General features: G+C 42.9%; 1 protein-coding gene and 1 long non-coding RNA gene across 3 annotated transcripts in view; one reads left to right on the forward strand and one right to left on the reverse strand.

The window, feature by feature from the left end:
- LOC110261577 overlaps nt 1–23116 on the reverse strand; it is a 24941-nt gene continuing 1825 nt past the window's right edge. The window contains exons 2-5 of the long non-coding RNA XR_002345866.1: nt 13817–13821; nt 12767–12768; nt 2629–2634; nt 1–125 (exon numbers count right to left, since the gene is read on the reverse strand). This is a non-coding gene — a long non-coding RNA (uncharacterized LOC110261577). The remainder of the gene's footprint in view (nt 126–2628; nt 2635–12766; nt 12769–13816; nt 13822–23116) is intronic.
- The window catches only part of EAPP (E2F associated phosphoprotein), a 22993-nt gene continuing 5199 nt past the window's right edge, over nt 5323–23116 (forward strand). The window contains exons 1-5 of one of the 2 annotated variants that reach the window (XM_001928370.5): nt 5323–5504; nt 10737–10918; nt 12994–13089; nt 15274–15391; nt 18821–18934. In XM_001928370.5, coding sequence (XP_001928405.3) covers nt 5431–5504; nt 10737–10918; nt 12994–13089; nt 15274–15391; nt 18821–18934 — 584 coding nt within the window. In that variant the 5' untranslated portion in view covers nt 5323–5430. The remainder of the gene's footprint in view (nt 5505–10736; nt 10919–12993; nt 13090–15273; nt 15392–18820; nt 18935–23116) is intronic. The other variant, XM_021099174.1, reaches the window with a different exon arrangement.

Consider the following 23116-nt stretch of genomic DNA (forward strand, 5'->3'; position numbering starts at 1 on the left):
AGATACCATGATCCAGTAGGTGGTTTTCCCAGGGCGAGGCTCATCCATTGTACCGCGGATGTGCTGACCCCTGCGATTTCCCCACATGTGGGAAACTCGACTGCATAATTTGTGATAGTGGGGGACTGCGTTCGCGCTCTCCCCTGGTTTTTACGTATGTAAAGGTGAGACGACTTTTTTTTTTTTTTTTTTTTTTAAGGAACGTTGTTTTTAGTACTACGGCTTTTTTTCATGGACGCTTTTTCTTAATTTGTTTTCGAAAACACGGTTTGGAGTTTCAATGGCTATAAGTTTTTCTTTTCTTGAATCTGTGGTGTTTACCGTGGTATGAATTTTTACGGGTTTTTTTTTTTGGCTTGGTGAATCAGAAGAATCGTTTAAATTCCGACGTTTTCTTCTTTATATGCAAGGTTTTGCTACTGCTGTTTTCGTTTTTTACAGTTTTGTTTCTGTTTTTAGCGTTTGATTCGTTACTGATCGTTTTAGTTTTTTTCCCCCCGCTATTTCGTTGCTAGGCGAAACGTTAAAAATGCTCAGTCTTACGAATTCCGGTTGTGATTCCCCAAGAACAAATTGGACTAGTAACAACCAGGAGGTTGAAGTTCGATCCCTGGCTGATTCCTGGCTGGCGTTCGCTGCGGTGTGTAGGTTGCAAGGGATGAGGATCCGATCTGGCGTGGCTGTCGTGCAGGCAGCTGTAGCACGGATTGGAATCCCTAGCCAGGAAACCTCTATATAAGACACCGCAGGTGCGGTATGAAAAAGCAAAAAAAAAAAAAAAAAGAAAGAAAGAAAGGTAAGTATTGCCATTTGCATCAACGAGGATGGATGGACTGAGGTAAATCAGCAGAAGACAAGTAGAGTCATGTCATATGCGGAGCATAAAAATAATACGAATCAGCTTATTACAAAACAAACAGAGGTAGAAAACAAATTAGAAACCAAATTTGTGGATACCGACAGCGAAAAAAGGAGGGATAAACAAGAAGTATGGGATTAATAGACACATATCATATAAACAAGGATTTTAGTGTATAGCACACAGAACTATATTCAATATTTTATAAGGACCTATAATAGAGAATAATCTGAAGCTTTACACTTGAAGCTATAACAATGTTTTGTTTTTCCAAGGCCTTGTGTCCAACCCATGCCAGAGCCTGTGCTGTGACAATGCCAGATCCCTGTTCCACAAGGGATCTCCACAATATTGTAAATCAACTATACTTTAATAAGTAATTTTTTAAAAAAAGAATGCAGAATCTTAAACTTCACCTTTGCAAGAGCTATTGAGAATCAACATTTCAACAAGATTCCTAGTTGATTCTATACACACTGAACTTTGAGAAGCACTCATCCAACAGGTTTTAGTTTCCTAACTTCACCCACTGGAATATAAGATTCAGTGAGGTCATGGATTCTTGTCTATTTTTTTTGACTAAAATAGTTGCCATAGTTGGCTAGAATAGTGCTGATTATAAGCTTTTAATATACTTATTGAATTACCTTACTGACCTCACAATTAAAAACAAACAAGCAAAAAATTTCCTGAAAAGGATCTAGCTCTGAGTCCAGAGAAGATTAATAACACTGTCCTTCCTACAGAGAAATCACAGAGCATTCCCTGTTCAGCTTCATTAACAATGTTTCTGAACATTTGCTGAGCCCCTAGGTGAGAGCTAAAAAAATTAAAACAAACAAACAAACAAACAGTCCTTGATGAGCTCAGGGAGAGAACTCACTATTCCACACCATTGACCTTTAACCTCGCCTCCTTCAGCCCATTCTCACTTTAGGAAAGTGTGATTGATAGTTTTCACAGATGTTCTGGGAATTCTGAGGCTAGGTCCTCAGAAGCCTTGGGCTTCCATCTAGGTCTCTGGGAATCTTGTGTGGGAGACTCGAGCTGCCATGTAAAAAGGCTGACAGCTGTGGGGCTACCATGTTATGAGAAAGCTCTTGGTTTGCGTACTGACCCCCTCCCCCACTAAAGAGAGAGTAAAGAAAGAGGCAGTCCACTCTAAATTGGCAGATGGCAGGTTTCATGAGCAAGAGAACTTACTACACTTGTCTTGGGCTGTGAAAAGATGAGATGATTTCTGCCTCTGCCAGCCAAATCTTAAAAGTTTACACAGAGGCCTTAATTGGGTTCAGTCAGGTATACTGTGCAGACAGTCTTACCTTATTCTCTCAAGGTTGCATCCTTGGAACAGCTTCCATTGTAGGAACAGTGGGCAGAATATACATTTCAAGGAATGGGGAGTGAGGAACCTGGATTACCTGAATGCGGCTCAAAGCTCAACCAGTGGTCACAACCCACTGATCAGATCATCTCCTTCAACAGAAGCCCCAAGCTTGGTGGAGAATGATGCATAGAAAAGAGAGATGCCTGGATAAGTCCCCAGCTGGTTCAGTCCCAAACTGAGACCCCAGACATTGGGGAGCAGGTAATCCCTGCCCAAACTGCAGATTTGGATGAAAATAGATGATTGTTTTTGTTTTAAAGCTCTTAAGGTTTTTTTTTTTTTTTTTAATTTTTAGGGCTGCGCTTGTGGCATATGGAGATTCCCAGGCTAGAGGTCCAATCAGAGCTACAGCTGTCAGCCTACACCACAGCCACAGCAACACCAGATCCTTAACCCACTGAGTGAGGCCAGGGATCTAATCCACAACCTCATGGTTCCTAGTCGGATTTGGATTCGTTTCTGCTGCACCATAATGGGAACTCCAAAAGCTCTTAAGTTTTGAGGTGATTATTTTGTGCGTCAGTAAAGGGAAGAAGGAGAAAGAATTAAGCAAATAAATAACATGAAGTAGATGGGGGAAAAGTGGATTAAGGAATAGAGAAGATGGGATGGAGAGAAGGGGTTGGAGTTGAGGGCTTATAGTTTTTGACAAAGCAAAGAAAAGCAGTTTTTGACAGTCAAAAAGCAGTTTTTGACAAGAGAAGAAAAGCAGGAAGGAGTATGCAGCTCCTCTGCTTCTCTTTGCTGCATGCTCCTTCCTGCTTTTCTTTGCTTGCTCATCATGAACACATATAACCCCCAAAAGCCACCAAAATTGGCAGGCTCCACCTGAGTTTACTTATTCTGTTACAAGTCCTAGGACTACAGCCAGCTCTTTAGAATCTCTGACTCCTAATTTTAAGTTTATGGGAGTAAATAAGTAAGTAATGGCTCGACTTGTGTGGAACAGAATGAACATGGATGCCAGGGCACATCCTTGAGGAGAGCCACGATTCCCAGAAAAGGAAAAATGGATTCCCCAACAGGTGTCTCCTTCACATCACTGTGACTCAGGGAGAGTATTTTATTTTGCTAAAGAGTTAGGTGGAACAATAGTTAAAAACCAGGGAAATACATTATCCTACAAGATTTCAAAGCACAGAAATGTCCCGTGTAGAGGGAGAGTCTGAAAAGGCATCACAGCAATGGTATAGTGTGATTTACTATAACAAGGCATCTCATGGCTGAAAGGTATTCTATAGGATTATTCTATTTAGTTACTGACCCATGCTTTGCTTGCAGACAGATCTTGAAGGACAGGTAGGGCTTGGATGTTAGAATTAATAATAGGAGTAGTTGCTCCTGTGAATAGCATAAGCAAGGACCTAACAGTGGAAGGCCTAACACATATTCTCTAACAGCAAATTGAACCGGATATGTATGGGAAATCAGTTTGGTATGATGCGTTGAAGCATATGGTGGAGGAGGACCAAGAATACTGCAGATTGAGGTGATGGAATCAGCAGGTAAAGGTGAATTATTAGCACTTTTTTGGGAAGGAAATTGTTCACAGTAAAGCTATACTGGTAGACAATAGCATTGTTAGGAGAGGGAACAAAAACAAAACAAGGCTGTCAATTAAGAGCCTATTCAATAGTCAAGGTGAGGGGTGAGGAGGTGGAATGTAGATGAGAGAAAAGTTGCTAAGAGATCTGCAGTACTTGGGACCTGGGGCTCATGGAGGGGCAGAGAAATGAATCAATCAGTTCCAAGACTTCTGGTCTATGGCACTTGTGAGGATGGAGGAAGCAGCCAAGGGCAGAAATTTTTTTTTTTAAATATACGACTTTTTTTTTTTTTTGCTTTTTAGGGCGATATTTGCCGCATATGGAAGTTCCCAGGCTAGGGGTCTAATTGGAGTTACAGCTGCCGGCCTACACCACACCCACAGCAAAGCAGGATCTGAGCAGTCTCTGAGACCTATACCATCGCTCATCATAGCTCATGGCAACCCCCATCCCCGACCCACTGAGCGAGGCCAGGGATTGAACCCACATCCTTCAGGGATACTGCTCAAATTGTTTCCTCTGCCCCCAACAGGAACTTCCAAAGGCAGAAACTGGGTCATAGGTAGCTATTTGTGAGGTATAAGAATGGGATGGAAAGATGCTGAGCTGAGTTGGGCTGCACTGACTGAATTGTCAGCGCTGCAACAGGCGGAGATATGGAGCAAAGCAATTGGAAAACCGGCAGTGCATGGGGGAGAAGGCAAAGATTAAATAAGACCGGGTAGTCATCTGATTAGAATCAAGAAGAGGGGAGAGCTGTTGGTAAGGAGGCAGGCCTGGAGTATAGGCCTACAGAAAAAGGGGAGGAAAATGTCTTTTTTGGTTTTTTGTCTTTTAGGGCCTCACCCACGGCATATGGAGGTTCCCAGGCTAGGGGTCCAATTAGAGTTACAGCCGCCAGCCTAGGCCACAGTTACAGCAACGCGGAATCCGAGCCCCATCTGCGACCTACACCACAGCTCACTGCAACGACAGATTCTTAAAGCACTAAGCGAGGCCAGGGATCGAACCTGCAACCTCATAGTTCCTAGTCACACTCCTTTCCGCTGCGCCACAATGGGAACTTCTTTCTTTCTTTCGGGACGGAAAAGAGGCCAAGTAAAGGCAATTACTTAGGTGACGACCTCGCAACTTTTCGGTAGGTAGTCGGTAGGGCAGAGGTCAGACTGAGAAGTGAGCAGTGTGAGGGAAAGGCAGTCTCACGTGAAAAGAAGGCATAAGGACTTCAGGAGAGAAGGTTGGGGACATCGGGTGCTACTGTCTGGAGACCTACTGGCCCCGATCTCAGGCTACAATTCCTCAGCACACAGATGTTGGCGTTTTCTCGTCATAACGTGACACACTGCAAGTACAGGGCTAATCTCAGAGACTGCCACTTCTGAGGGTGCCGACTGTAACTTCGTAATAATAATAATGAATAAGAAATAAGGAAGCGGGTTCCTAGGAAGCAGAAGCTGCAGGGCGCAGCAGCAGGACACTGGGACGCTCCCCTTTCCCCACCCCTTGCTGGGATGGTCTGCGCAAGCGCGCAGGAAGTGCTGGCGGAAGTGGTGTAGGAGCGCTTTAGGGAAGGGACCGGCGGAGTAAACAGATATCCTGTCGACGCCTGAGGACGGTGTTGGTGGGTGCAGGCCACCATGAACCGCCTCCAAGGTGACTACGACCCCTACGCAGTTGAAGAACCTAGCGACGAGGAACCGGCTTTGAGCAGGTGGGCCCCTGCCCCGCCCCGGCCCTCGAGGCTTCGACCCCCCCCCCTCAGTGCGCTTGCCGGGCAGGTGCAGACGCTCGGCCCGGCGGTTCGGACGCCCGTCGCTCCCTGCTGTCACCAGTGGGACGCCGAGGGGGTTCTGGTGTGTTCGCGCAGCCACCGGGGAGGCGGGGCCGACACACGCGCGGGGAAGGGGCGTATTCTGGAATTATGCGTAAGATTCAAAAGCTGTGAGATGGAATCTTGCTTCTGCATCTTACTAGCACTGTGACCGAAGGAAAGCACTTATCTTCGATTTCTCATCCATAAAAAGGAAGTATAGTAAGTATATCAGAGATATGTTAAGCTCACGGGACTTACTGTGAAGTGACCATCATGAAGAATAAACTGCTGTAAACAGAAATAAGGGAATATTTAACTTTTTTTTTGAGCATCTAATATATGCTTGGTTTGGGCGACATAGGTCAATCATAAGATTTTTTGTCTTCTATAGGCCTACGGTAAAGTAGGGGAAATAAGATACTTATTTTGGAAGATGTATGCTTGGGAAATAAATGTGTTTCTCCAAGAGTACTGTAGGAAAAGATGACCTCGGATAGTCACAGATTAAGTACCGTGGGAATTTCCAGGAGGGAGGGGTTAATCTTGTCTGGGGGAAATTTGCAGTTATGTTGACGAGAGATTTCCAGGCACTTTTAGCCATTTTTTAAAACTGTCAGAAGATCTTGTTCATAAACCTTATTATTTTTTACTTTTTAGGGCCGAACCTGCGGCATATGGAGGTTCCCAGACTAGGGGTCCAGTCGGAGCTACAGCTGCTGGCCCACGCTACAGCAACGCAGAATCTGAGCCTGTCTTCGAGCGACCTACACCACAGCTCGCGGCAACACCAGATCATTAACCCACTGAGCAAGGCTAGGGATCGAATATGAAACCTCATGGTTCCTAGTCGGGTTTGTTTCCGCCATGCCACAACTGGAACTCTCATTCATTAACTTTAAGACATTCTGTGGGACTAAGCTTTCCGTGAAACTGCCTTTCCTTTAGTTGCAGTGTTTACTTATGTTACCCTGTGGAGGGGTTAGAGGTATGGGAGGTTGAGCTGCTGTGAAGATTTCTGTTGTGGGGAGTGAGGATGGAGTCCAAGAATCAGGAGTTCCCATCATGGCTCAGTGGAAACGAATCCAACTAGGAACCATGGGGTTGAGGGTTCGATCCTTGGCCTCCCTCCGTGGGTTGTGGATCTAGTGCTGCCGTGAGCTGTGGTGTAGGTTGAAGACCTGGCTGGGATCTGATGTTGCTGTGGCTCTGGTGTAGGCTGGCGGCTACAGTTCTGATTAGACCCTAGCCTCGGAACCTCCATATGCTGTGGGTGTGGTCCTAAAGAGACAAAAAGACAAAAAAAAAAAAGAATTTCTTTCAGTTAATTTCACAGCCCAGTCTGTGAAAGGAGGCATATGAGGGCATCAATAAGTAATTCAGTTTGATAGCCATATAACAGTGTTTCCTGAACTTGAGTTATTCTGCCCTTGCCATCTCCATACTCATCCCTGTTATTATTTATTTTTTTCTTAAAGTCAGTTTACTTTTTTTGTGTGTTAAATTGTTTTTTTTTTTTTTTTGCTTTTTAGGGCTGCACCTGTGGCATATGGAAGTTCCCAGGCTAGGAGTTGAATCAGAGCTACAGCTGCCGGCCTATTGCCACAGCCACAGCAATGAGGGATCTGTGCTGCATCTGTGATCTGTACCACAGCTCATGGCAGTGCCAGATCCCTGACCCACTGAACGATGCCAGGGATTGAACCCGAATCCTTGTGGATACTAGTTGGCTTGTTTCCACTGCACTACAACAGGAACTCTGGTGTTAATTTTTTTTAAATTCACAAATTACGACTTAAAAAAGTTTTATGATTGCACCTGTTGCATATGAAAGTTCCGGGGCCAGGGATTGAATGCAAGATATAGCTGTGGCCACGCTGTCAGATTCTTTAACCCACTGTGACGGGCTGGGGATCGAACCCATCCCTCTGCAACCACCCAAGTCAGATTCTTAATCCACTGCACCACAGTGGGAACTCTCAGTTTACATTTTGTAGTTAAATTTCTTTTTAGGGCCACACCTGCAGCAAATGGATGTTCCCAGGCTAGGGGTCAAATCAGAGCTGTAGCTGGGGTCTCTGCCATAGCCACAGCAACACCAGTTCTGAGCCACATCTTCAACCTATGCCACAGCTTGTGGCAATGCCAGATTCTTAACCCATTGAGCCAGGGCAGGGATTGAACCCATATCCTCATGGATACCCATCTGTTTAGTAACCTGCTGAGCCACAACAGGAACTCCTGTAGTTAAATTTCTTTAAGGATGCTTTATATTCCCCTGACAGTTGCCGCTGGTAAGGTAATTGCTAACTGTAAAAATAAATACTGTGGAAACAAAACCGTGTTATTAGGCACTATTGCCCTACTCAGGGCTCTGAAATGAATGCTTGTTTTAAGAAGCGAGATTGTGTTAGAGGTGTTTAAGAGATGTCTATCAGGATTTGATTTTACCCTGCTTATAAGTGAATCTTTTATAGCCTGTTACTGTTTCACGGAAACCAGCAGAACATATGAGACTTCTGAGTTGGAGAGAACTCATAGCGTAGCAAGAAGCATGAGCATCATGTTTGTGTTAGTCACTCTTACTTCCCAACTCTTGTACGTGGAGAGGCCCAGATGGGTGCTACACATTCATTGGGTTGGTATCATGGTTTAGGACCATTTGCGCTTGGAGAATCTACCTCTTTTACAGCAGGTGGTGAATAAGCCACTAGATGCCAGTAGCTCCTCTCGCCTCCCAATTAAGACAATCAAATACATCTCTGACTGCACTGGGAACTATATCTGGTCACTTGTGATGGAGCATGATAATGTGAGAAAAAAGAATGTATACATGTATGTGTGACCGGGTCACCTCACTCTGCAGTAGAAAATTGACAGAACACTGTAAACCAGCTATAATGGAAAAAGTAAAAATCATTATTAAAAAAAAAGAAAAAAATCTCTAACTGGACTTCCCCACTGTGGTGCAATAGGTTAAGATTCTGGCATTGCTATAGCTGCTGTGTAGGTTGCAGCTGCAGCTTGGATTGACTCTTTGGCCTGGGAATTTCCATGTGTTGAGGGTGCAGCCGAAAAAGAAAAAAAAAAAAAAAAAAAAACTCTAAAAAAATCTCTATGCCAAATGTTCCTGGGGTTAGAGGAGGTGGGGAAGCAGCCAAAATTGCTCCCAGTTGAAGACCACTGGGGTAGTTCCAGGGTAATCTTGAGAGCTAAGGCTGAAAAGATGTGTTGAAATCAGACTGCGGAACGCTCTTTCTCTTTTTTGCTTTTTGGGGCTACACCTGTGGCATATGGAAGTTCCCAGGCTAGGGGTCAAATTGGAACTGGGGCCTACAACACGTGGGATCCGAGCCACATCTGCCATCTACATTACAGCTCATGCAACAGTGGATCCTTAACCCCCTGAGTGGGTCCAGGGATTGAACCCACATCCTCCTGGATACTGGTTGGGTTTGTTAACCACTGAGCCATGATGGGAACCCCATGGATGATTTTCTTTTGGATTTGGGTAGTGGTGTGATGAGAGTTCTTTAGGAATAACATTCTGGCAGCAGGGTTAAGGGTGGAATGAAACAAGAGTTTGGAGGCTTGGGGACCTTTAGGCCATGGTGGCGCAGGCAGAGTTAAGCAGACCTGAGTGAATATAGTGGTAGTGGAGAAAGGGAGCATGCTGGTCAGGATGAGCAGTGTCAGATGGGGAGTTATCTTGAGAGTAGAATCTGGACAAGGCTTCTGTCATTAGCAAACTTGATTGGTGTGTATTGTGTTCTTCTTATTTACCTTCTGCTGGAAGCTCACAAGCATTGCAGAAGATAAAAATAGAGACACAAAACCCAGGATACTCTGTAACTTCTCAGACTATGAATAATTGAATGTTGTGTATAAACTGTTGACTGTATTAGAAATGTCTTGACCATTTCATTTATCTTGATAACATTTCATTCCTGCTGGTATCCGGTTTAATTCTGTCATACTGCTCTTGGTGGGGAAACCTAGGTATGAAACAGCAAGGAAATTGGCAGAAATTGCTCAGGAGAATTTGGAATATTATTTATTTATTTATTTATTTATTTATTTATTTGCTTTTTAGGGCCACACCCATGGCATATGGAGGTACCCAGGCCAGAGGTAGTCAGAGCCTAGCCACAGCATCCTCAGATCTGAGCCACATCTGCAACCTACACCACAGTGCATGGCAGGGCCAGATCCTTAACCCACCAAGTGAGGCCAGGGATTGAACCCACAAGCTCATGGTTCCTAGTCGGATTTGTTTCTCTGCTGCGCCATGATGGGAACTCCTGGAATGTAATTTAGCTTTCTCTCTTTATGGTTCTCTGTAGCACTGTGCCTTTTATACTGTAATATTTACTTACTATCTGTTAACATTTTGTATGGATATGTTAGCTATCTGTTACATAGATTAAGTTTTATTTAAGTATCCAGAGTTTCAAAAAAACTCCCAGTTCTGTGAGATAAATTTTTCATTGCTGATGGTGTTATGAATTGGTGCAATACTCTTGGAAAGTAGTGTGATAATTCCAGAAATTGGAAAGATGTTTGCATCTAATTCTAGACATTTAGCCTAAGAAATTCTACAGAAACAAGATGTTTACAGAGATGTTCGTTGTAGTATTTAATGGCAAAGAGAAATAGCTGTACAACATTTACAAGAGGAAATGTACAGACTTAAAAATATATTTGGAAATATGTATAAATGGTTGATCTATTAAGTGGGGAGATCTGTGTGTAAGGACAGATGAATCAAATGCAGTAAAGTTGTTGGGGCGTGAGGTGATGGACATTTTAAGTTATTATAACTCTTTAATATTCATGTTCTTGGAGTTCCCGTCATGGCTTAGTGGTTAACGAATCCAACTAGGAACCATGAGGTTGCGGGTTCGATCCCTGCCCTTGCTCAGTGGGTTAACCATCTGGCGTTGCTGTGAGCTGTGGTGTAGGTCGCAGATGCGGCTTGGATCCCGCTTTGCTGTGGCTCTGGCGTAGGCTGGTGGCTACAGCTCCGATTGGACCCCTAGCCTGGGAACCTCCATATGCCGTGGGAGCGGCCCTAGAAAAGACCCCCAAAAAAAAAAAAAAATTCATGTTTTTTATAATTTAAATGTGTTCTAGTTCTGAAGATGAAGTGGATGTGCTTTTACATGGAACCCCTGACCAAAAGCGGAAACTCATCAGAGAATGTCTTACTGGAGAAAGTGAATCATCTAGTGAAGATGAATTCGAAAAAGAAATGGAAGCCGAATTGAATTCCACCTTAAAAACAATGGAGGACAAGTTATCCTCTCTGGAAACAGGTAAAATTTTAGATTTTCATATATTTCTCTTAGCTCCATAACGGCAAGGAACCTTATTTGAACTGTGTTGTGTCCCCAGCACTTTCAGTAGGTGCTCAGTAAATACTTATTGAATAAATGAATAAATGTGCTTGGCAACCTGAGCCTAGTTTTCTTTGATCACGAGTGAAGCGGTTTCCTGTGTTTCTGGAAGGAGGCTGTTTAGTACTGTTTACTTGTTTGATTTCCTTTTGTAATTTTTACTCCAGAATAAAAGAAAAAAACCACACTTAACAGAAGGGTTTTTTGTTTTTGTTTTTTTGTTTTTTTTTCTGTTTAGGGCCGCACCTGTGGCATATGGAAGTTCCCAGGCTAGGAGTCAAATTGGAGCTATAGCTGTTGGCCATAGCCACAGCAACATCAGATCCGAGCCATACTGTGACCTACACCACAGCTTAGGGCAATGCCAGATCCTTAACCCACTGAGCACGGCCAGGGATTGAACCTGCAATCTCATGGTTCCTAGTCGGATTTGTTTCCACTGCTCCACAATGGAAACTCCTATAGAAGTATTTTTAAGGTTACATAGCACTGACATAGCAGCTTGAATTGTGTCACCACAATTCTTGTCTCATTTTCATTTTACTGAGTAATGAGACATACATCATTTCGATAACTTGGTCTCTATGTAAAATATACCCGACTTAAAAACTGGTTTGAAAGTAGAACTCCTCAGCTGTGTGTCCATGTTGTTATGCTATATATTAATTGTTAAGAATTGAAGGTAGGAGTTCCCGTCATGGCTCAGAGGTTAACAAACCTGTCTAGCATCCATGAGGATGTGGGTTCGATCCCTGGCCTTGCTCAGTGGGTTAAGGATCTGGTGTGCCGTGAGCTGTGGTGTAGGTTGCAGACGAGGCTCAGATCCCATGTGGCTGTGGTGTAGGCTGACAGCTGCGGCTCCGATTCAACCCCTAGCCTGGGAACCTCCACATGCCACGGGTGTAGTCTTAAAAAAAGATTAAAAAACTGAAAAAAACCAAGACATTTAGGAGTTCCTGTCATGGGTCATCAGTAATGAATCTGACTAGTATCCATGAGGATGCGGGTTTGATCCCTGGCCCCGCTCAGTGGGTTAAGGATCTGGCATTGCTGTGGCTGTGGGTGCTTCCATATGCCCTAAAAGGTCCCCCCCCCCAAAAAAAAACATGTTTATTCTCCGTTCTCTATAGTATACTACGTGGCTGAAAGGTGTGTATATATATATATATATATATATATGCAGACAACTTGAAAACATGTCTCTTTTGTTAGATGTGCTTTTTTTTTTTTAAATGGCCACACCTGTGGCATATGGAAGTTCCTGGGCTAGGGGTTGAATTGGAGCTACACCCAAGATCTGTGCCACAGCCACAGTAATGTCAGATCCAAGTGTCATCTGTGACCTATGCTGCAGCTTGTGGTAATGCTGAATCCTTAACCCACTGAACGAGGCCAGGGATCTACCTGCATCCTCATGGACACTGTGTTAGGGTCTTAACCTCCTGAGCCACAACAGGAACTCCTAGATGTGCTTTTATCATTATATATGCTGTTGGTCTCTGTGGGAAGGATGAGAATAATTTTCTCATGATTTGGAACACTTATTCAAGGAAGGGAAGTTCTCTGTAATTGCACGGGGCACAGAAATCCGGTAAGTCATTGATGTGAAAGTATTTTGCCACCCAAATGAAATTGAAGGAGTTCCCACTGTGGCTTAGCAGTAACGAACCCAATTAGTATCCATGAGGACTTGGGTTTGAACCCTGGCTTCGCTCAATGGATTAAGGATCCAGTGTTGCTGTGAGCTGTGGTGTAGGTCACAGACACGGCTTGAATTTCACATTGCTGTGGATGTGGTATAGGCCGGCAGCTGCAGCTCTGTTTGACCCCCAGCTTGGGAACTTCTATGTGCTGCGGGTGCAGCCCTAAACCTCCCCCCCCAAAAAAAAACAAAGAAAATGAAAGAATTCTGAAGTGCCGGAGAATATATAGAGTTTTTTTTCTTGTCAATTATGTATGGTTTGGTCTTTAAACTTCCCTTATGGTTTTAATAGGATCTTCCTCAGGACATGGGAAAGTTGGAACAGCTCCAACAAAGTATTATGACGATATATACTTTGATTCTGATTCTGAGGATGAAGACAAAGCAGGTGAGTAACATGTGTACTAGGTTAAGCAGTTACATTTTATGAAAAAAGGGTTATCCAGCAATTATTTGATACTAGGATTTCCCTCTGAGTTTTAGCTTTTAGGAAATTGCGGGAAATTGGTGTGAAAACAAAAGCAGGATTGATGCATAAGAACAGATGGGGAACACACACAAATGAATACGTGGGACTGAGGCGAGTGTTGCAGAGATGCACCTGGGAGAGGAAGAGGATGTCCCCACTCAGTAGCTCCTTCCTTAGGGCCTTGTGCCCCTCTTCCTTCAGCTTCTTTAATGTAGCAACATTTGCCTTCACAACTGCAGATAGTTTCTATGTTTTTATAGTCTTGCAGAATTTTCCCTTGCTGCTTTTTTTTTTTTTTTAAATCAATCTCTCTGATCTTTGGAATTGATTTTATTTATTATTATTATTATTTTTTTGGTCTTTTTGTCTTTTCTGGGGCTGCACCCGCAGCATATGGAGGTTCCCAGTCTAGGGGTCTAATAGGAGCTGGAGCTGCCCGCCTACACCACAGCAACACCAGATCCAAGCTGTGTCTGCGACTTACACTACAGCTCACGGCAACCCTGGATCCTTAACCCACTAAGCAAGGCCAGGGATCAAACCCCAAACCTCATGGTTCCTAGTCGGATTCATTAACCACTGAGCCACGACGGGAACTCCTGGAATTGATTTTGTATAAAATTTGAACAAAGTTGAGCATAATGACAAGAGCTAAAACTGACTTAATTATATCAGTAATTATACTGGAATATGCAAATAACCAATTTATATGGTGAAGAAACAATTTTATATTTTTATATTTTTTGACAATTATTGACCAGCTCAAGTAGGTCTAGTGTATGTGGATGACTATACTTTGTTTTTTTTTATTTGTTTTTGTTTTGATTATCAGTAGCGTTTTATGTATGAGAACTTACCGAGAATTTAAGACATCAAAAATAGTTTCCACAATGAGATCCTGCTGTGTAGCATTGAAAACTATGTGTAGGTACTTACACTGCAACAGAACAATGGGAGGAAAAAGAATGTATACATGTATTTGTAACTTGGTCCCCATGCTGTACAGTTGGAAAAAAAAAAAAGGGAATATGTAAACTTGATCACATAGAGGTAAATTCTCAAGTAACTTTCAAAAAAGAAATGCCATCTTATGTAATTTCATTTAAACTAATGCTAGTTGTGTTATATATTGCAAATGAATTCAATTTGCTTTGAAAAGTATTTTGTCTCACTTAACTGTGACATTGTGAAAGGTTAGAGACTGTGCAAAAATATTTCATTCTATTTGGCATTTATCACTTGGTTGAGCAAACTTTTGGCCAACAATTTGTAGAGGTGAGGGATTCGAAAATAAACCCTGAATCTGTTCAGTCTGAAAAGAAAAAAAAAAAAAAAAGTAGTTTCCAGGAGTTCCCATTGTGGCTCAGTGGAAGCAGACCCAGCTAGGATCCATGAAGTTGTAGGTTCGATCCCTGGCCTCGCTCAGTGACTTAAGGGTCTGGCGTTGCCATGAGCTGTGGTGTAGCTTGCAGACCTGGCTCGGATCCTGTGTTGCTGTGGCTGTGGTGTAGGCTGGCAGCTGCGCTCCGATTCAACCCCTAGCCTGGGAACTTCCATATGCTGCAGGTGCAGCCCTAAAAAAGCAAAGTAAATAAATAAAAATAGTTTCTATTCTTGACATGCTTTGATTGGTCTTTTTGAGACTCAATTATTATTTGAGCTCAATTCTGAACTTTACTGCAAGAATAGTTTAAAAATTCTTTTTTAGGAGTTCCCGTCATGGTGCAGTGGTTAATGAATCCAACTAAGAACCATGAGTTTGCGGGTTCGATCCTTGGCCTTTCTCAGTGGGTTAACGATCCGGCATTGCTGTGAGCTGTGGTGTAGGTTGCAGACGCGGCTTGGATCCTGCGTTGCTGTGGTTCTGGCGTAGGCCAGTGGCTACCGCTCTGATTCAACCCCTAGCCTGGGAACCTCCATATGCTGTGGGAGCAGCCCAAGAAATGCCAAAAAAGACAAAAAAAAAAAAAAAAAAAATTCTTTTTTAGGAAGATATAGTAGAAAAAATATGTAGCTTAGGGGATGAGATATTTTATTCTGTATTAAACAGTCGTGAACTTTAGACATGATACTTATCCATATCCTTAACATTTTCAAAATTAGCACAGGGGACCAAGAAAAAAAAGAAGAAACAACACAGAATTCCAACAAATGATGAATTACTCTATGATCCTGAAAAAGATAACAGAGATCAGGCTTGGGTTGATGCACAGAGAAGAGGGTAAGAACTTTAATATTTAGAATCTTTAGAAAAAAATTATTAAAAGATGATTTTCACTGCATTCATGTTTTGTGTGTATATGTTTATACAGATGTGCGTAGAGAAATTGTGAGGAAAAACTGCTGAATAGTTTCTTTTCTTTTCTTTTTATTTTTATCTTTGGTCACTCCTGTAGCATGTGGAAGTTCGCAGGCTAGGGGTTCCTGGGCCAGAGATCAAACCTGAACCACAGCAGTCACCCAAGCCACAACAGTAAGAATGCTGCTCAGCCACAGGGAACTCCTAAATATTTTATTTTATTTATTTATTTATTTCTTCCTTTATTGTATTTTTTCTTTTTAGGGCTGCACCTGTGGCATATAGAAGTTCCTGGTCTAGGGGTTGTATTGGAACTGCAGCTGCCGGCCTATGCTATAGGCATGACAACACTGGATCCAAGCCGCATCTGCAACCTGCGCCACAGCTTGTGGCAACTCCAAATCCTTAACCCACTGAGTGAGGCCAGGGATCAAATCTGTGTCCTCATGGATACTAGTTGGGTTCTTAACCTGCTGAGCTACAATGGGAACTCCCTGAATAGTTTAATTTAAAAATGAAAAGCCCGAGTTCCTATCATGGCTCAGCAGAAACAAATCTGACTAGGGTTAATCAGGAAGGATGTGGCTTTGATTCCTGGCCTTGCTCAGTGGGTGAAGGATCTGGTGTTGCTGTGGGCAGTGGTGTAGGTCGCAGATGTGGCTTGGATCTGGTGTGGCTGTGGTGCAGGCCGGTGACTGCAGCTCCCATTCAGCCTCTAGCCTGGGAACCTCCATATGCCTAACAAGACAAAAAAAAAAAAAAAAAAAAAAAGAATATATGGTTTATAATATCTGAGCCTGTCTCTCTCTCTCTTTTTTTTTGGCTTTTTAGGACCACACCCATGGCATATGGAAGTTCTTAGGCTAGGGGTTGAATTGGAGCTACAGCTGCTGGCCTACATGACAGCCAGAGCAATGCAGAATCCGAGCCGTGTTTGCAACATAGACCACAGCTCATGGTAACGCCAGACCTTTCACCCACTGAGTGAGGCCAGGGATTGAACCTACGACCTCATGGATACTAGCCGGGTTTGTTAGCCACTGAGTGACGGAGAACTCCTGGAGTCTCTTGTTTTATAAATAAATTCATTTATATCATTTTTTCCCTTTTTCCTTTTTTTCTCTTTTTTTAGGGCCATGCATGTGGCATGTGGAAGTTCCTGGGCTAGGGGTTGAATCAGAGGTGCAGCTGCCAGTCTGTAACACAGCTGCAGCAACACCAGCTACTTAACCCACTGAGTGAGGCCAGGGATCAAACCTGCATCCTCATGGATACTAGTCAGGTTCTTAACCTGCTGAGCCACAATGGGAACTTCGACTTTTAAATTTTGTAACATTTTATTGAAGTATAGTTGATTTACAGTGTTGTGATCATTTCTGCTGTTCAGCAAAGTGATTGTTTGTTATACATACACACACATCCATTCTTTTTTTTTTTTTTTTTCTGCTTTTTAGGGCCACACCTGCAGCATATGGAGGTTCCCAGGCTAGGGGTCCAATTGGAGCTACAGCTGCTGGCCTACACCACAGCCACAGCAACATCAGATCTGAGCCATGTCTGCAACCTACACCACAGCTCACGACAACGCTAGATCCTTAACCTCCACTCAGCGAGGCCAGGGATCAAACTCGCAGTCTCATGGTTCCTAGTCAGATTCATTTCTGCTGTGCCATGACGGGACTTCTGGAATTTTTTTTTCTTATTACGATTTTTATTTTTCCCATTATGGTTGATTTACAGTGTTCTGTTTTTTTCTTTCTTATTGTGATTTCCTTAGTTTATTTTTTTTGCCGTTGTTTTTGTTTATTTTTGACTTTACCTTTGGCATGTGGAAGTTCTGAGGCCAGGGATCGAACCCAAGCCACAGCAGCAACCTGAGGGGCAGCAGTGATAATGCCAGATCCCTCGCCTGCTGAGCTACAGGGGAACTCCCAGATTACTTTAGTTTTTATCTAATATCCATTTTCTGTTCCAAGAGCCCATTTAGTTGTCATATCTCCTTACTTAGGCTTTTCTTGGCTGTGGCAGTTTCTCAGACTTTCCTTGTTTTGATGACCTTAACAGTTCTGAGGAGCATTGGTCAGGTATATTGTGGGAGGCCCCACTATTAGAATTTATCTAATGTTTTTCTCATGATTAGACTGGAATTACAAGTTTTTGGAAAGAAGACCACAGAAGTAAAGTGCCTTTTCATCACTTTATATCAAGGGCACAGTCATGTCACATGCTTTATGTCTCCTACTAATCTTGACTTTGATCGCTGTGGTGAGGTCCTGTTTGTCAGGCTTCTCTACTGTAAAGTTACCCTTTCCATCCCTTTTGTATCATACTTTTGGAAGGATGTCACTATGTTTAGCCTAGACTTAGGAATGGAGTTATGCTCCACCTCCTTGAGGAGAGATGTCTTCATAAATTATTTGTAATTTTTACATATGGGAGGTTTATTCTCCCCCATTTATTTATTTATTAAATCATTTATGTCAGCATGGACTCATGGACATTTATTTATACTTTGGCTACATATATATATATATATATATTTTTTTTTTTTTTTTTGCTTTTTAGGGCCACACCCATGGAATATGGAGGTTCCCAGGCTAGTGGTTGAATTGGAGCCACGGCTGTCAGCCTACACCCACAGCCACAGCAACACCAGATCCAAGCTACATCTGTGACATACACCACAGCTCATGGCAACACCAGATCCTTAATCCACTGAGCGAGGCCAGCGATTGAACCTGCAACCTCATGGTTCCTAGTCAGATTCGTTTCTGCTGCGCCAGTACGGGAACTCCTACTTTGGTTATAATTTAATAGTACTTTATTTTCATGCTGTAATTGGTTGGCTCCTGTGCCCCTTTAATATACCTATCTTACTGTGCATGTATGTTTCTTTTTTAGCACATCATTACTTTCCTGCACTGCAAGATGTTCCAGGTCCATCTTGTATGCCCCATTCCTAGAATCAACCATTTCTCTAAGGAGTATTATTTTCTTCTATCGGAGAATAGCATTAGAAATCAAGAGTTGGGAGTTCCTGTTGTGGTGCAGCGGAAATGAATCTGACTAGGAACCATGAGACTGCGAGTTTGATCCCTGGCCTCGCTGAGTGGAGGTTAAGGATCTAGCGTTGTCGTGAGCTGTGGTGTAGGTTGCAGACATGGCTCAGATCTGATGTTGCTGTGGCTGTGGTGTAGGCCAGCAGCTGTAGCTCCAATTGGACCCCTAGCCTTGGAACCTCCATATGCCATGGGTGTGGCCTGAAAAAGAAAAAAAAAAAAAGAAAAAGAAAAAAAGAAATCAAGACCTGGCTTTAATGTTTCCACCTTCTATTTTCTTTTTCTGTTTTAGGTACCACGGTTTTGGAATACAGAGGCCACGTCAACAGCAACAACCTGTTCCAAATAGTGATGCTGTCTTGAATTGCCCTGCCTGCATGACAACACTGTGTCTTGACTGCCAAAGGTAATGGCTAAAGTGTAATCACACACACACACACACACACACACACGAAAAAGCCGCATGGTGTTGGTTGTTTAAGAAATAGACTTGAGGAGTTCCCGTCATGGTGCAGTGGTTAACGACTCCGACTAGGAACCATGAGGTTGCAGGTTCGGTCCCTGCCCTTGCTCAGTGGGTTAAGGATCCAGCGTTGCTGTGAACTGTGGTGTAGGTTGCAGATGCGGCTCGGATCCTGCGTTGCTGTGGCTCTGGTGTAGGCTGGCGGCTAGAGCTCCAATTCGACCCCTAGCCTGGGAACCTCCATATGTCACGGGTTCGGCCCAAAGAAATAGCAAAAAGACAAAAAAAAAAAAGAGAGACTTGAGGTACTTAAGAATTATGATATTCTTTTTTTACATATCCTTAGTGCCACATGACTAATCTTTATACAAGTAATTTTGGCTATACATTGTCTGTTTTTTTTTTTTTTTTTTTTTATTTTCCCACTGTATAGCAAGGGGGTCAGGTTATCCTTACATGTATACATTACAATTACATTTTTCCCCCCACCCTTTGTTCTGTTGCAACATGAGTATCTAGACATAGTTCTCAATGCTATTCAGCAGGATCTCCTTGTAAATCTATTCTAAGTTGTGTCTGATAAGCCCAAGCTCCCGATCCCTCCCACTCCCTCCCCCTCCCATCAGGCAGCCACAAGTCTCTTCTCCAAGTCCATGATTTTCTTTTCTGAGGAGATGTTCATTTGTGCTGGATATTAGATTCCAGTTATAAGTGATATCATATGGTATTTGTCTTTGTCTTTCTGGCTCATTTCACTCAGGATGAGATTCTCTAGTTCCATCCATGTTGCTGCAAATGGCATTATGTCATTCTTTTTTATGGCTGAGTAGTATTCCATTGTGTATATATACCACCTCTTCCGAATCCAGTCATCTGTCGATGGACATTTGGGTTGTTTCCATGTCCTGGCTATTGTGAAGAGTGCTGCAATGAACATGCGGGTGCATGTGTCTCTTTTAAGTAGAGTTTTGTCCGGATAGATGCCCAAGAGTGGGATTGCAGGGTCATATGGAAGTTCTATGTATAGATTTCTAAGGTATCTCCAAACTGTTCTCCATAGTGGCTGTACCAGTTGACATTCCCACCAACAGTGCAGGAGGGTTCCCTTTTCTCCACAGCCCCTCCAGCACTTGTTATTTGTGGATTTATTAATGATGGCCTGTTTTTTTGTTTTTTTAATGATTTCTATTTTGTCTGTTATAGTTGATTTACAGTGTTGTGTCAATTTCTACTGTACAGCAAAATGACTTAGTCATACATATATACATATATATGTATATATATATATACACACACACACACATATTCTTTTTCTCACGTTACTCTCCATCATGTTCCATCATAAGTGACTAGATATAGTTCCCTGGGCTATATAACAGGATCTCATTGCTTATCTGCTCCAGATACAATAGTTTGCATCTATTAACCCCAGACTCCCAGTCCATCCTACTCCCTCCCTCTCCCCAGTGGTAATCACAAGTCTTTTCTTCTGGTCCATGAGTTTCGTTTCTGTGGATAGGTTCATTTGTGCCATATATTATATTCCAGATATAAGCGCTATCATATGGTATTTGTCTTTCTCTTTCTGACTGACTTCACTTAGTATGAGATTCTCTAGTTCCATCCATGTTGCTGCAAATGACCTAATTTTGTTCTTTTTCATGGCTGAGTAGTATTCCATTGTGTATATCTACCACATCTTCTTAATCCATTCATTTGATGATAGACATTTAGTTTGTCTCCATGTCTTGGCTATTGTGAATAGTGCTGCAGTGAACATAGGGGTGCATGAGTCTTTTTCAGTGAGAGTTTTATCCAGATATATGCCCAAGAGTGGGATACATCCTCTTTTATAAGTAACTCTTCTTTTTTTTAAGCCTCACCCAAAGTTCCTGGGCCAAGGACTGAACCAGCACCACAGCAGTGACCCAAGCCACTGCAGTGACAATGCTGGGTTGTTAACCCACTGAGCAAGGCCAGTGATCAAACCTGCATCCTCACAGACACTATGTTGAGTTCTTAACTTGCTGAGCCACAACAGGAACTCATCTTTTGTATCTTTGATAATAGCTATTCTAACAGATATGAGGTAATATCTTACTGTAATTTCAATATTTATTTCCGTGATGATTTTTTTTTGGGGGGGGGCTGCACCTGCATCATATTGAAGTTCCAAGAGGTATGGGTTGGTTGGAGCTGCAGCTGCTGGCCTACCCCATAGCCATAGCAACATAGGCTCCGAACCCATGACCTGCGATACAGCTTATGGCAATACCAGATCCTTAACCCACTGAGTGAGGCCAGGGATCAAACCCTTGTCCTCATGGATACTAATTGGGTTCATTACTGCTAAGCCAGGATGGGAATATTATTCAGTGCTAAAATAAGTGAGTTATATTTTAGTTTTTAATCTATTTCAAGTTTTAGTTGTAGTTACTGCTTTTTTTTTTTTTTTTTTTTTGTCTTTTGTCTTTTTAGGGCTGTGCCCGCAGCATATGGAGGTTCCCAGGCCAGAGGTTGAATCAGAGCTACAGCTGCCAGCTTGCACCACAGCCACAGCAACTTGGGATCTGAGCCGTGTCTGCAACCTACACCACAGCTCATGGCAACACCAGATCCTTAACCCACTGAGCAAGGCCAGGGATCAAACCCTTGTCCTCAAGAATACTAGTTGGATTCATTAACCACTGAGCCACGATGGGAACTCCAGTTATTGCATTTTTCATTGAAGACTTTTTATTTAAGTCCTTTTTAATTTCCGGTGGGGCAGTTTTTAGAGTTCCTTGCTCTCTGAACATACCTTTAAACTTGTTTTTATTTCAGACTATTTTTAAGAACATCCACTGGTTTATTTTTGCTTTTGTTTCTTGTGCTTTAGATGTCATCTTCAAAAAACTGTTGTCAAGGAGTTCCCGTCGTGGTGCAGTGGTTAACGAATCCGACTAGGAACCATGAGGTTGCAGGTTCCATCCCTGCCCTTGCTCAGTGGGTTAACAATCCGGCGTTGCCGTGAGCTGTGGTGTAGGTTGCAGACGCGGCTTGGATCCCGCGTTGCTGTGGCTCTGGCGTAGGCCGGTGGCCACAGCTCCGATTCAACCCCTAGCCTGGGAACCTCCATATGCCGTGGGAGTGGCCCAAGAAATAGCAACAACAACAACAAAAAGACAAAAGACAAAAAAAAAAAAAAAAACTGTTGTCAAGATGATTGTCAAGGAGTTTTTGCCCTGTTTACCTACACCACAGCTAACAGCAATGCTGGATCCTTGAGCCACTGAGTGAGGCCAGGGTTTGAACCTGCGTCCTCATGCTTACTAGACAGATTCGTTTCCACTGAGTCACGATGGGAATTCCCTGCCCTATTTTATTGTAGGAGTTTTATGATTTCAGATCTTACATTTTATTTTATTAATTTTTTTTTTTTTAATGGCTGCACCCGTGGCATGTGGTAGTTCCTTGGTCAGGGATTGAATTTGAGCTGCACCTATGACCTATGCTGCATCTGTGGCAGTGCCAGATTCTTTAGCCCACTGCACCAGGCTGGGGATTGAACCTGCACCTCTGCTGTGACCCTAGCTGCTGCAGTTGCATTTTTAACCCACTGTGCCATAGCAGGAACTCCCAGATCTTATATTTTAGTCTTTAGTCTATTTCAAGTTAATTTTTGTGAGTGGTATAAGTTAAGGGTCTAATTTCCTTTTTTGTATGTGACTCCGGTTTTCCCAGTACCATTTACTGAAGAAACTATCTTTCCCCTGTTGAATATTCTTGACTCCCTTGTCAAGTAAATAGTTGATGGTTTATTCATGGGTTTATTTCTGGGCTCTTTTTTTTTTCTTTTTAATTTTTAAGGCCACACCTGCAGCATATAGAAGTTCCTGGGCCAGGAGTTCAGTCAGAGCTGCAGCCACAGTCCTGTGCCGTAGTTATGGCAATATGGATCCATGCTGTACTGTGACCTGTGCAGCAGCTGGCAGTGCCAAATCCTTAACGCACTGAGCAAGGCCAGGGATCAAACCTGGATTCTCACAGAGATGACTTTGGGTCCTTAACCCACTGAGCCACAATGGGAACTCCCTATTTCTGGCCTCTTGATTCTGTTCCATTGATTGATGAATCTGTTTTTAT

Source organism: Sus scrofa, chromosome 7, assembly GCF_000003025.6.
Source record: "Sus scrofa isolate TJ Tabasco breed Duroc chromosome 7, Sscrofa11.1, whole genome shotgun sequence".
NCBI lineage: Eukaryota > Metazoa > Chordata > Mammalia > Artiodactyla > Suidae > Sus > Sus scrofa.